The sequence below is a fragment of the Antrostomus carolinensis genome, unplaced genomic scaffold, assembly GCF_000700745.2.
Source record: "Antrostomus carolinensis isolate BGI_N321 unplaced genomic scaffold, ASM70074v2 scaffold24652, whole genome shotgun sequence".
NCBI classification, from domain to species: Eukaryota; Metazoa; Chordata; class Aves; order Caprimulgiformes; family Caprimulgidae; genus Antrostomus; species Antrostomus carolinensis.
The window spans coordinates 49,635-64,254 of record NW_010297938.1 but is presented as its reverse complement, the minus strand read 5'-3'; the positions used below and the strand labels follow the sequence as shown (position 1 = coordinate 64,254).

The 14,620-nt window shown below is 38.7% G+C and overlaps 1 protein-coding gene across 3 annotated transcripts in view; it reads left to right on the top strand.

Moving 5' to 3' along the window:
- The window catches only part of OXNAD1 (oxidoreductase NAD binding domain containing 1), a 13,765-nt gene extending 1,355 nt beyond the window's left edge, over window positions 1-12,410 (top strand). The window contains exons 3-8 of one of the 3 annotated variants that reach the window (XM_010162293.1): window positions 1,624-1,730; window positions 5,236-5,377; window positions 8,387-8,423; window positions 8,529-8,629; window positions 11,326-11,434; window positions 12,031-12,185. In XM_010162293.1, the coding sequence (XP_010160595.1) occupies window positions 1,624-1,730; window positions 5,236-5,377; window positions 8,387-8,423; window positions 8,529-8,629; window positions 11,326-11,434; window positions 12,031-12,185 (651 nt within the window). Of the gene's footprint in view, window positions 1-1,623; window positions 1,731-5,235; window positions 5,378-8,386; window positions 8,630-11,325; window positions 11,435-12,030 lie in introns of all 3 variants that reach the window. The other 2 variants (XR_727968.1, XM_010162292.1) reach the window with 2 other exon arrangements.
- Window positions 12,411-14,620: the final 2,210 nt, after the last annotated feature.

Sequence of the window (14,620 nt, the reverse complement as noted above, 5' to 3'; positions counted from 1 at the left end):
GGACCAGGGCAAGAAAAAGTGCCTAACGCTGCCTTGGAACACAGCAGCAAAGTCTGGAGTCCCGTGTGTTCCTCCATCTCACTGCAGCCTTGCTCTGGGCCCGTTGGATACTCTTGTGATGGCCCCAAACACTGGTTGAATGTCTTTGATCACCCTGACTCAAATTAAATTTTTGTAAGAACTTTATATTGGTTAAGAATTAAATTTCCAGTGCTCTGTCAGTTCTATCAACCAAAGAACAAATTAGGGAGTGTACTGAAGAGTAAAGAAGGGGATGAAGAAGATCCAAACTTAATGTCCATTTCCTGCACTTAGGGTTTCTCCATCAGAACAGCCATTGAAGTAACATATCTGATGTTTGTCTTGTTAACTGAGAGTGATTTCATTCCCCTTTTAATACTGTCTGCTAAAGTGGAAAAGAAATGTATGCTACTTTATTTTAAATTGGCAAATGTCCTGCTGTTTAATGGGGCAGTGGACGTGTTCAGCTGTTGCTTTATGAATAAATTAATTTCCTGCCATGTGTTTTAAATTAAAGCATAGTTGCTTAAAGTTTAGGGGTTTTTTAATCTGTTTGATCTTATACAAATGAGAAATGGTAGATTTGTGGTGGTATTATTAGTATTTCCTAGTGTGGTAAATGACATCAGCATTTTTAAACAGAATAAAATCCGTATATATTGCCCTGTGTACAAAATATTTAGGGCATTACTTTCTTTGTAGAGGAAAAAGGTTAATAATTGTAACTCAGAAATATCTGAAGAGGAAGGGGAGGGAGGGGAGGGGATGAAAATCCATGTTGTACTGATGGGCATCAAAGAGTTTTAAGTGGGGCGCTCCTCCCAATGGTCCTGTTGCAAAATCTGCTTTTCATTTAGAAAAGGGTTATTTTTTCATAATTTTTTAAACTCTTTTAAAAAGTGGTATCAACGATGTCTCTTGCATCCTCTCCCATCTAGTTGCCAAACAAAAGCTTCTGTTAACAAGCAGTGAATGCTTGTGTTGCAGTTTCCCCCTGTTCATAGGTCACATAGGTGGTCCAACGGGGGGGTGTGTGTGTGTGTGTAAAGGCAGTAACACAAGGCTTGTGGTTTTCTTTCATTAATGCATTATGCATTAATGCACAATCTTTCAGTAATGCATTTAATTACTTAAATAAAACCAGGTACAGATCCAGAATTCTCCCTGGGACTGCAGTAGCAGCTGATCTTTTACAAGTTTGTCTTTACGTCAAAGATCTTTTTACTTTGTTGCTGGAAGATACAGGACAGATTCCCTGTACAGATGTCAAAAGAATCTGAGAAGTGGTAACTAGCAACCTCTTCTCTTTATTGTTATGTTCTCTTCAACTGAAATAAAGTAAGTTTGCGTATAATCTTAGAATAACCCTGACGAAAGCGACAGACATGGTGGACTGTGAGCAGGAAACCATTTCTCCATTCAGGGACTATGTAAATGAATCCATTTTTGTTTCTCTACCACAGTGAAAACATATTGGTGCTTTAGGTCATGAAATGCTGCAGATACCTATCACTTCTCATTCTCTCATACATAGATTCTTCAGTACCTTTGTTGCAAATGATATCTAAGTAACACAATAAAGGCTTATTTTCCTTTTGTTAGGTAATTTCACAAGCAAAAGTGTGTGGAATCACCAATGAATCCAAGACAGTCAAAAGACTTCGTTTGGCTATTGCCAATAAAGAATTTACTTTCAAAGCAGGACAGTGGTAAGATCTTCTGATATTTGAGGGGAAAATCACTAGCAAAGTTCACTATAACAACATGTTAAAAGATCTCTAATACTTGAGCCTTGGAAAAATCATTAATTTATAGAATATGATGTTTTAGTATTGGGTGCTCTGTCAAATAGCTGATATTGGGCATAATTTAAAAATAGCCATTATTAAATATGCTAATACTAATTTTAAGAGGGCGAGCATGGATATTCTTTAAATGTAATTGTTTTCATAGTTTCCTCTGGTTTATGTATATTGCATTGTTTCTTCAGAAGTACTTTGAAGTATACTGCACTTTATTCTGCAAGCTGTTGTTGCTGTCTCTATTTACTAGTTATTTTTACAGTGGAGCTGAGACTGCTGGTTTGCAAGTTACTTAGTTTTGGTTTATAATGAAATCAGAATTGCTGTTAACAACTTTTATTTCTTTGCCTAGAAGTTTCCACTGTGAAAATTAGGCCTGTTAGGTGAGATTAATATATAAATATAGATAAGCAAACTTGAAAATAAAAAATGTTGAATTATTAAGCCTTTGAAATAATTAGCTGTTTGTTTAAGCAACCTTAGAGCTTTTTTTTTTTTTTTTCCCAGAGAAATAGTGGATTTTCATGTTTGTCTTCTTTCCTTGTTAAAAATACTCCTGCTCAAGCACTTTTTTTTTTCTTTTAGAAATTTATTTCAAACTATGAGCAGTTGCTTTTGGCATTGGTCATTTGAATGTTCTTAAACTTTTTATTGGCTTAGGCCATCTGTAAGTGGTTTTGCTGGAATCAAAGTATAGCTGCCAGGGTATTAACAGCATATGTTACTCATGTAGTGTTAATATGCTGACTTTTAAATTTAGAACCAGAACACAAGATGTTGATTGCAATAATTTGTTTGTGGAGTAATTTTCTGCAGTTTTTGCACATGTGCAGTGACTCATATTAAATTCTTGCTTGCCAGTACTTGGAAAGTGCATTTACCCTCCAAAAATGTTTTAGAAGTTATCATGCTGAAAACTGAAAGCTTTAATTATAATTACTCTTTTTCATTTTCTTCTTCCTTAAAAGTATTCTAATGCTATTGTAAGGTACACAACAACTTTTCTGTACTTGTAGCTACAAACTGTGGTTGCATTTTTTGATGAGCGGTACAAAACACAGGCCACAACTTCCTGAGTAGAAAAGGCTAACTTGTTAGAATTTGCTATAGTAAGATGTTACAGCCAAAGATTGTCACTAAGATGTGTATGTTTTTTGAAAGTCTTCTAATTATCAAGGTCTTCAGAAGCAAAAGTGAATTTGTTTTGCAAGCATGCTGGCAGATACTGGTCTTTATCTGACTTCAAGTAATAATGAAGAGGCTTGTTGCTGTTACCCATTTTCATCTACTAAAACATGCCTTGCAGTATGTGCATGTTATAAATGCTTTGAAGAAGTAGCTTTATGGTTTCAATGTTTCTGATACCTTCCTCCAGCTATTGCTAATTGTTCTTTTCTTAAAGATTTAGCTTAGGTACCTTTAAAAGGAGGGAAATTATAAACCACCATAAATCCCTGTTTTACATCTTTTTGCGCTGCTGTTTCTGGTGGGTTTATATAGTGCTTTTTTTTTTTCTTTTTTTCCATACAACTACTCTTTTCACTTAAGCTGTTTCTTTGGGTGTCCTCTTGTCCTTCCTACACACAGCTAAGTTGAGACAAGCCAACAGAAATACAAGCTAATCCACTATAATATAGTATACTACGCACTGAAATCTCTCATAATTATGGAATTGGAAAAGAAACACTAAACCAGAAAGAACTGCATGCCTATATTAGTACTTTAGAAGGGCAAAAACTAGGTTTGATTTAGGTTTTACAGCAGTGTTTGATTTTGGATGTATGTTTCCCCAGCAGGCACAAATAATGGTTCCCTCACATCTCAAGCAGAACATTTTGACTTGAACGTAAATTGTTACTTTACAGCATAAATGTAATTTTCTGTTGTTGTTAATTTAAGTAGTAAGATTATTTTCCACCAGAGGGTGGTAAAGAGCTTTAGTAGCTTTTTGAGGTTGTTCTTTGATACAATAAATGCTGCAATACAAGAGTTGTCCTTTTTAATCTCTGAGATCCTTACTGCCAGGAAAGCTGAGCCCCGTGGTCAGTGGGGCAGCAGGACTGAGGGTGGCAAAATAACCCTTCTCAGCTTTTTTTGGTTGTCGACCTTTCATTTGCAGCCGGATACCTTGATACAGCATCGAGTTTATTAGCATAAAGTTAAAAATGGTGTCACTCTACTATTGTATATGTCACACTTTGTACATTCGAGAGAGAGAGGATATTTTTCTTTTAAGGGTGAAGCTTTGTGGGGAGTAAGCAGGTGAGATTTTTTCTTTAAAAAGTAGTGAACTGTTCAAAGTGCTTCTCCCTCAGGAGTCTGTGATCTCGGTGAAGAACACAGCCTTGTTGTTTAAAGAAAGTATCCGTGCAGTGGAAGGCAGTCGGTATTTCTTGTGGCATTCTCATTTAACTAATGCTGAGCTAGCCTAACTCAGGCTTGACTTGAATGATGATTCTCTAGTACTTGGCATTGCTTACCAGTGTGGTTGTTTCTTAAGTGGAGCAGCAAAATTAGTTTTAAATGTTAGTTTTCTTCTGAAATACAGAGATTTTTGCTATGTGCTGTAGAAAATTGAAGTGTTTAAAGATTTAGGCAGCACAGAAGCATTTAAATGTTAGCTCATAAACCAACTTCTGACTTTTTCTGATACTATTTGGAGTATCAAAGCCTTACTTTTATGAAAATTAGTGTAGTAATGGCTTGCCTTCCATACTTTCTAATTGCTGGTGTTGCAAACGCCGTATATTACGTCCTAATCTGTAGAAACCCATGCATGTTTTACTTTAAAAGCTTAAAAAAAAATGTTAGTGATGTATTCCAGTTCAGTAAGATCTGTGCCACCAGAGGGCACCGCAGTTCGATAGGTAAAGCAATTCTGCTTCCAGTAACTGATTTTTCAGTAAGAAATTTTTTCCAGGCTGTGGTTTTACTTCAGACATTTCATCTTCCCAAGAAAATAAAGTGTTTAATCAAAAGTCATTCCCTAAAATTAGTTTCCCAATCTTCTCATGTTTGAAAATTGAAGAGCCCATCAAACAGACCAGAAAGAGTGGGATTTAAACCACTCTATCAGACCATGTTGTGGTTTTGGTTTAATATGCAAACAATTTATTTAAACACTTAAAATTCTAGTCTGTTGTAAGATGTGGTGTCTAATGCTAAAAGCAGAACGGTTAAAAAACCTGCTAGTTGAACAAAGGTGATGACATGTTTCTAGATGAAAATAATCTCAGGAAATAGCATTACTCAAGATTAAATCCTTTTTTGGAAAAGTTATGTTATGGAAATGAAGATGTCTTTGTAAAAGAAGGATAATCAACACAAAGGCGGCCATTTTGTTTTGGTTATTGTTTTCCATGTTTGGAGTTGTTGGCTTTTTTTAAAACTTTTGTTTCTGGTTTATTTTTAGGGTTGATTTCTTTATTCCTGGAGTATCTGTAGTTGGGGGATTCTCAATATGTTCAAGCCCTGGCCTGTTGGAACGAGAAGGAATATTAGAGCTGGCAGTAAAGCACACTGTTCATCCTCCTGCTCACTGGATTCACACTGAGGTAAATTAGATTAACTGTGAGATTTGTCTCTTTTTTCAGGGGGTGAAGTGGGTGTATCTGTGGCTTCAGACCACTTTTTGCTATTGACTGCAAAACTCCTATTGACTTGTTCAACCATTTTAATACAACATAAACCTTAAAACCTTTTGTTCAGGAAGGGACTGAAATTAGCTGTTTATGTGGTGATATGGTTATTGTGATCTTTTGACTCCACTTGTGCTTGGTGGACTTACAGTGATACTGTAGTTAGTGCATATAAGGGGTCTCAGTCCTTTGCAGTTCATGAACTGAGAAATGCTGAAAAACCTGTGTTCTAACTTGTGTCCCTGAGAACAGGCTGTGTTACACGTTACCAAGTTACATCTGATAACTTGCCATCGTTCCTGGCCCTTTGTACCAAACTGGGAATCACTGTCAGATAAATGTAAATCTATAAATACAGATTATTAAGGAGGAGCAAAGGGAAATATTTAGATCAGTTTTTCTGAAATGATAAAACAAGAGAATATGTCAGTATTTCTATAGCATTATTTTAAATATGCAGTATTTTTGGTAATATTGATATAACCCGAGTCTTGAATTTTGCTATATTGAAAGTGAAGTCTGACACTTTGGCCTCTCGCAGTGTTCTGTTCATCTGTTCACCCCATTTAGTTACAGTCAGAAGAGCCCTATTTCTGCTCCTGATCATATTTCATAGATGACCTGTCCTGTCAACTTTTGTTCTTTTCACAACCCCTCGTGACCTATCCTATTTGCTGTTCTCTGCCTGGCATTTGTATTTCTTAAATGTGGCTGCAAGGTTTAAATTGACAGATTCTTCCAGGTTTACAAATACTGCGGTTTTGTTCAGTGGCCAGCAGAGGTACAGTAAAGATTGATGCAAGTTTGGTAGAATTGAGGATATCCAAAGTGGCATTAATCTAGCAGTGAGCATGTGCCCAGCCACAGCATTTAATTGGTGTTACAGCAAGTTGTCTGCACTGGAACATAAACAAAATAACCTTTTTGAGAAAATAACTTTTTTGTTGTGTAGAACTTGTAGTATACGTGCCAGCAGACCCCATAATGCCTGAGAGGATTGCCTGCTCTTTGGCATTGCTCTTTAGAGAATATGAAGGCCTAACTTCCCAATTCCCAGCCTCTGGAGGCTCTGTTAGGATTTTTTAATGGCATAAGTCAGTTTGCTGTTGTTGCTGAGTTTTCTGGTTGAATTTATAGGAAACTCTGTAGTTAGTGGGTAAGCTAGGTCAAACCTGATGCTGTGGAGAAACCTCCAGGGTACACGTGGACTCTTCTAGCTAAACAGAAGTGCATGCTTTTCCTTAGGAAAACAGAATAATTATTTAAAAGTTATTTATAAATGATATCTCAGGGTAAAAGATGTTATGGGAATAGTTAATACTCATTTACTCACTGTTTTTTTTCAGAGGTATTTATTCTTTAATATTATTCTGTATAAAATAATTCAGCGCACTGTACTTTATAGCTTAGGAAAATGCAGCCTTTTATTTAGAAAAATGTACATGTAATGTATTGATTGTTTCACTGCTCTAAGCTGTTTCAGTGCTGTATTTACCAACCAGGCTAAAGGACAACACTTTCTCACCGTATTACTCCAGAATCTATTGGGTTTTTTGACAACTGACTTACTGTTGTCATTGCCATGGCTAAGGCACTGAAATATGTGGGAGACTCCTGGCTCAGAGAGATCCTTCCTGTGCCCTGTGCCCCATCTTGATGAGCTGTAGCTGGTTAAGGAGGCAGATGAGATGAGAAGGAGATTGTTTCTCCCTAAAAATGCTTATTTCCACAAAGGATGCCATGTTCTATGTCCTCCTCCTGCCACGTGAATCTGGAACACTTCTGGATGCCTGCATCTCTGTTTATGTGGCGGGGAAGCCTGGCAGTGGACACTGAAAAGGGAGAGAGAAATTAGTTTGTTTTTTTTTCTCCTTCTTCCTCCTGGTGGAACTGTTGCCTGTTTAGTCCTTTGTTTACTATACAGGTGTCATTAATAGAGATTGTTTTGTTTCAGTTACTGTTTCCCAATATCAAAAGGATTTTTTGGAGGAAGTGTTTTTATTCTGTAAATGATTAACTGCTAATTTTTCAGCAGTTTTGTAGCTTTACTTTTTTTTTTATCTCCTCCTTTCTCACCTTCCTTGGCTTCCTTATCCTCTTTATTTTATTTTTTCAACTCTACATATGATCTGAAATGAGTTCTGTTGTTCTGTTAGCTTGCAGTGACGTGGGAGAACTCGCCTGACTTCTCTGTACTGCAGTTTCACCCTTCGTATGGGATGCAGTGCCGGTTTGCCAAGAAAATATTGACCCAAATGTGGTTTTTTGTTGTTGTAGCTTTAGTTTTCCATGTATCAAAAAACCCCCATGCTTTAGCCAATTTCTGAGAGATATATTTTCTTATGTACAAGTGGAAGCAAAGAGAGAAGGTTTTCCCCTGATTTTTCTTCTGCAACTCTGAGGTTGCAAGTGCAGAAGTGGTTCTGCAAAAAATATTGTTGTGGATATTTGCTTCACTTCTGGGTGGTTTTTTATTTTTTAGGAATGGGGTGGAAAAACCTTTTGCGTCTCTGCAACTGAGAATTCCTTCTGTGACCTCACAGCAAGGCCTTTTTTGACATGACTGGGTTTGGGTAAAAGTGTGATCTCATACATTAACCTCAAGTTTTCACAACCACATAACTGCTGTTGAAAAACTCTTGCATGAATCATTCCTCTTTCAGCTCTTAAGGGGGTGGGAAGGGGAGTCACCATCCCGCCTTATCGGGGGACTGAAACTTCTGAAAGTAGAACTAGATCCCTGGAGACACTGGAACAGATGACTTCAGATAGCTGGAAACTGCATTTCTTTTAAAGTGCTTCAGTTGTATGGTCAATAAAAATTAAAAAAATCACAGCCCAGCAAGTCTTGTGATTGTGGTACAAGAAGAATATTTCAACCTTTGCGTTTAGTTCTGAAAATAAATATCTTCTTTTTCATCCTAGTGCACTCTTGACTCAGAAGTGGCTCTGCGAGTGGGAGGTGATTTCTTCTTTGATCCTCAGCCTGATGACTCCCCTGTAAAACTAGTGCTGATAGCAGGGGGTGTTGGAATTAACCCACTGTTTTCTATACTGCTGCATATAGCAGATCTTCAGGGATACCAAGAGGGTAAAGGAAACAGATACAAAATGGGAACAGCGAAGCTGTACTACAGTGCGAAAAATACAAGTGAACTCTTATTTAAGGTAAATAACAAGTTTTTTTTAAAAAACAGATCTCAGATATTCAGGTATTCCTGTGTGTATCATTCTGCCAGATTCCAGAGAGCCCCTCTGTGTAGGGCACGGTACAAACCGAGACAAAAGGCACTTCCTGCCTCAAATCCCATCTGTGTTTTGTTAATCGTGCCAGTGTACAAATTAAGGATGTTACTGGACATACCTGGTCTCAGGGACTTCACTGACAAGTCACTTAACCCTAAATGTCTGTATTTTACTAGAGTCTCATAAGAGCATCGTAGCATACTAAAGGTTACATACATATGTGCATATACACACTAACAGTATGTATGACTGTGCTATAACACTGTAACCACAGTATCTCTGATTGTACTGGATTTAAAGACTAGCAAGAGCAGTTCTATCCAAAGGAAAAATACTTTCTGAAATAATAGGGAAGCTCCATTGATAACGCATTAGTTATTACTGGGTACTCGCTGGTGAATGAGGGATTTATAAGCACCTCTTGTACAAATGCTTGTAGTAGTACTTCATCAACATTTACTTAGCAGTTAAAGAGCAGTTGTCACACTCAGACATGAAGGGTCACTGATGACATTTTAGAGTCAAATTAGCACAACTTCTATAAAGAAGCATCCCTAGTGATTTAGGTTTCTTTGAAATATTGGAAGCTTTAGATTGTAAGATAAAGGTGAAAATCTGTCGTGATTCTAGAAATTGTGTATAGGACCCATCACTAGTTTTTCTTCTGTACTTCTACCCTATTTCTAGGTATGAAAATGTTTGCTTTCTTTGAGAAGTCATTTGTTTGTTGCCAGAAGCAGAATAACAACCTGGAGCCTGTCTTCTCTTCCCTTTGTCCAACTACTCATCTCCCAGTCTGTTCTAAGCATACACAGTTTTTTTCAGTGCAAGAGGAGTGTTTCCTGAGTTTTCCCTCAGCAGTGCTATGACAGCAGAGCTATTGCATCAGAGCTACAATGATATGTCACAGTTCTTACATCTTCCCCTTCATTCTTCATGTGTCCCTCAAATCCCGAACATGTACATGAAAATGCTTTACTTTTGTGCAGAGGACTGAGGAAATAGGATTACTGGAGTCTGTGTTGCAAGATACACCTGTACAAATCTCCCTGAGGAACTGCTAGGTTGTCACTGATGTTTTGAAGGACCTGTTCCCTGAAGAAGCAGCTGTGTGTGGTGTCACCCACATACAGCATTGGAATAGAATTCCAAAGGACAGCATACTAACTTTGCTACTTCAGTTCGCCAGTGAGCTGGGTTTTCCTGATTTCCTGAGGACTGCAATGAGGGATGTGACCCTCATCTCCTTATTGTGGCTGGGACACGGGGAATAGGTCTTCTCCCTTAGGTCTGTATTGCTCAGCTGCCCACTTCGCGTTCCACGCTGACGCACTAGGCTGCGAAGAACCTGCCGAGCTGCTGAAATTCTGCTTCATTCAGTTAAAGAGAGCCCGTCTTTTGGCCTAGCAGACTAGAAAATAGTGCTGTGGTGCTTTGTCACGTGTGTCCTTGTCCCTTTTCTGTCTGTGTCACTGAATGGCAGCGTGGTAGGTTACAAGTAGGTGTTGTCGGTGACTGGTTTAAGCAGGTTGAGTCCTACCTTAGGCGTGCTTTCTGGCTCGGTCCTAGGACTGCAGCACAGCAGGGCCTGATTAGTTTCAAAAGTGCTACCAAATTGTGTGTGGTTCCATACAAAGGGGACAGAAGTTGAGTCACATCCATAGCAGTGAAAGCAGGGCAGTATCAGCGGTGCTAGAGCAGCAGCGTACAGCAGTGTCTGGCTGTGCTGCTCCTCATTCTGTGCCTTCTTTCGGAATCAGAAACAGATCTGTTTATTAGAGAATCTGTCTGGGGGTTTTTTTGTTAAGCCACCCATAGCAGACTGTTCAGTGCAGTCACTAGTTAGTAAGCAAACCCATAACAAAATGAGCTAATTTACCTATTCACAGAGTAGAAATTATTTTTATTTCAGAATATTTTAAGAATTTCCAGTGCCCATTCCAGCAGTGAAAATCTCAAATAGTGCAGAATCTAGACAGTAAATAAATCTTAGTTTCAGAACTAACTATAGCATCTGACAGATTTTTTTAAAAATTATTATTATTTTTTTTAAACTATGATTTGAACCGAAGCCACTGGGTTTTTGGAGGCAGCTATCACAGTTGTGACTTATGGAACTGAAAATTACAGTTTCTACTCTATTAAAAATAGCATTAGCAAGACACTGTAGTTGGTTTTATCTGGAGAACAAGAAAGAATAAAAATTCTAGTAATCCTACCAGCTAAAGCAGATGAGACTCAAAAAGTTCCTAACAAATGGTAAATACCAACTGCAGGGGTTTTTTAAATGGAAAACCCATATGGAAGTGGAAGGAGGAAATGTGAGAACTTATATGGGGAAGAAAACAGGAAAGGATGTAACTGGTTCTTGGGTCCAAACCTTACAAATTGCAGCCTATTGTAAAAGAAGAGAAAAGCTGGTGGTGCATTCACATTCCAGGTGTGGCAGCTCTGCACGTGCGCGGGTCAGCCCCGCAAAGTGAAGCCCATCAAGTTCTCAGCGCTGAAATGCAAGAGTGTTGGTGCTCTGTGCCAGTGGCTGGCGTTGTGGGACTGCATGCACACATCTGCCTTCACTTAATGGCCTGTGGTGTAAGCGAGTGTGTTTAACATTACAGAAAAATATTCTTGGTTTGATGAACGCGTTTCCTGGACAGATCACATGTCGTTTCCACGTTACCCAACAGAGGTTACAGATCTGTAAAGAACTTCAGCCACATGTTACAGGTAAATACAGTGCAGAGCGATGACTTCTAAAGTCTAAGTTTAATTACATCCTAGAGGATAAAGTTATATGCATAATTCAGTATTTTTACATATTATGCTTTGAAGAAATAGTTTCCCTTTGCAGTTTTTGTTTTCATTTCTAGTCAACCTCCTCTGTTAATTCTAAACTTATTCTGGTACTTCCCACTGCAAACTTCATTCCAGAAACTATTAAGCAAAGTATTTACCTTGTTTAAGGCGGGACCAATGAAGGATAAGCTGACCACTTGCTAGAGATACACCAATGTTTCCCTTTCTGATGTATTTGTGTTAAGAGATACTTAACCTATTTTTTTCATGTGAATATGGGATTTTTAGTTGCATGTAAGGCGTGTCTTCAGTGACTGATATCCCATGTATTCCAGCTGGAAGTACTGATCTAAATCCCCAGAAGAACAAATAGTTTTGGAAGCCTCAAATTTTGATACCCATTATCCTTAAACAAGTCTGGCATTTTTAAGAAATGAGTGCTGAAAAACCTCTAACCAGTCATTCTTTTTGAGATTGCTTCATGATTACTATTTCTGTTCTCATTTCCTGCTTTTTTTCTTTGTCAGAGGGAAGAATATCTGAAAAGGATCTAGAAAAACATGTATCTAAGGATACTTTATGGTACATCTGTGGTCCACCTCCAATGATAGAATCTATATCCAAACTACTGGCTAAGATGGGTGTTCCTAGAAACTCTGTTTTCTTTGAGAAATGGTGGTAGTGACACCTGCTTTTTTGCTGAACAGAAAATCTATTAGTTGTTTCCAGTGTATTTTAATAAGCTGAAATGTACAGAAAATGGACTATGAATTATTTGGAAGATTTTACTTCATACATGAAGATGTCCTCGATCATAATGGTGGTCCTTTAATTTAATACACCTGCTGTAATACAGTGCTGCTGGTTTGGGGGGAAAAATGATTTTATATTAAAGACATTAACTGTTCTGGTTTTTTTATGGTTTGCTTACTTCTTATGGGTAGCAGCATATTTTCACTTAGTCAGCTTTTAAAAGACTTCCAGTGCCTGATTCAGCAGTGCTGGAGAATTAGTTGTGCAGCAATACCAGGTCAGTTTGTAATAAATAACAATTCAGGCCACAGCTTCTCAGTCTGCTCCACGTTGTTCTGCTAATGAGTCAACACGCTGCCTTCCCCAGTTCTAGATAATGAATTAGTATTTTTACAGAAGTAGAGTTGCTGTGTTGTGACTTCCTGCTCTTGCCACTTCTTGTTAAAAGGAAAAGAAAAAACAAACAACTTGTGTGGTTTATTTAAGTAAGTCAATGGCATTGATGGTAAAAGACATTTGTTCATAATCACATTCAGACCTGAGTTAAAAATACTGATTTGTTAAAAACCTGTTTGTTTCTGACAGAGCTGTACAGAGTTATTCACGTGAAGCTGTGTCCCTTGCTGGTGCTGAGACGGCCCATCCAGGTTGTGCTTGCACCTGCCACGTCCTCAAACAGCAACGGCCAGCACCAGCCGAGACAGGAAACCTCTGTCACCCTGCTGAGCGCTGAGCGTTAGAAGGCGCCCGGGCACGCCAGTTCTGTTTGAAAAGTGTCTCTGGAAAGTTTGCTCTTCTAAGGGACAAGTGAACCTCTAGGGGTGATGGCTGATAGCTGAGCCCTTCCTGAACAAAGCTTCTTTCTCCAAATTGTAGAAAAACTAATCATAGAAATGTTGCGAATAACAAAAGCCATAATGAGTTAGTTAATTAGCTGTATCGTTCAAGTCCTTAAGTGGTGGAGAGTCCCACTGTACATTTATGGATCTCAATAAGGAACATGTAAGTTATTAAAACCACTAAATTATTATTGCACTATTAAAAATGCTAAATCATGTGGCCTTCACTTTGTTAGTGGCTCTTTTCCTGAGTTAACGTTTCAGACAATAGTCAGATAGGTGATGGAGCAAGGTTCTTGCCATCAGCATCCCCCTGCTCTGCCTTCAGCAGAGGTTGCAAAGATGATAACCATCCCATCACCTGGTCCCCAGCCTGTAACAGCACTGTTGGTATGAAGCGCTTCCTTTTCCAAGGATTACGTCCCAGTACTTGGATAAAAAGGCCTCCAGCCCAGCTGCAGTTCTCTCCCAAGAAAGCATTTTGGCTTCAGGATGCTGAATTTAGCCTCTAGTCTTAACCTCTTTTTGTCAGAGACTCCGATATGTTTTGCACCTTGTAGGATACCTGTTGCCACATGCACACTCACCTCATCTTCAGAACCCTGAGACAGCCTAACTAGGAAACTCCAAGCCCTTGTTTTGAGTGCAGCACAAGACTACTACTCTAACTGTTGAATACTACCGTAATTGTTGCAGAAGTTGATTGAACAACTAACTGAAATAATCCTAGAACTTCCAGCAAACAGCTTGAAAGAGAGAAATCTGTACTTACTGAAGCTTAGAACAAACAGAACTGCAGGAACCAGGCTGTGTTGTGGCTCAGGAAGAGGTGAACTCGGAATGATGGACCTTAAAGAGTCGCCTTTTGGGGACAGTACCATGATGAGGGGGTTTGCCCGTAAGTTTTCATCTTCTGGTGCCTGCAGCATCAGCCACTTAGGCGTGTGCTTCTATAGCAGCTAGACGCAGGCTGAATTACTCGCCTCCTCAGCAGTCGCTGCAGACCCAGAGGGGATCTCTCATCAAATTCCTTCCTACTCAAATGAGAGGAAGATTCTTTCTGAGTGCCCGTATCTCAAGGAATGGGTGCTTGTTCGTTCATTCTAGAATGTAAATAGGACAGTGTGCTTGTCACAAAAAATAAAACCAAGAGGTTTTTGTGTTCACAAAGATCGCAATTGACATGCCGGAGCCTGATGCTTGAAGGAAGCGGGGTTTTTCCTGGAAACGTGCAATAGATTGCTATCGGGAAGCACTGGTGCCTCAAATAAAAACTACGCACTGGGCTCCTGCATGTTTTAACAGTGTAATAATAAAAAAGATTCTGAGAAGCCTTTAAATGTTTTCCTTAGGATTTCTAAATCATTAAGTGGATTATGAACTGGTTTACTGGTTTTTTTCCCCTTAATGCACATGCTTTCTTCAGCCCAAATGACATCTCTTTCACAAACCACTCCTCAGACTTGCACCAAACTGTCCATTTAACAAAAGGCATTTCAAACCCCTTTGCTTCTGCTATCATCCT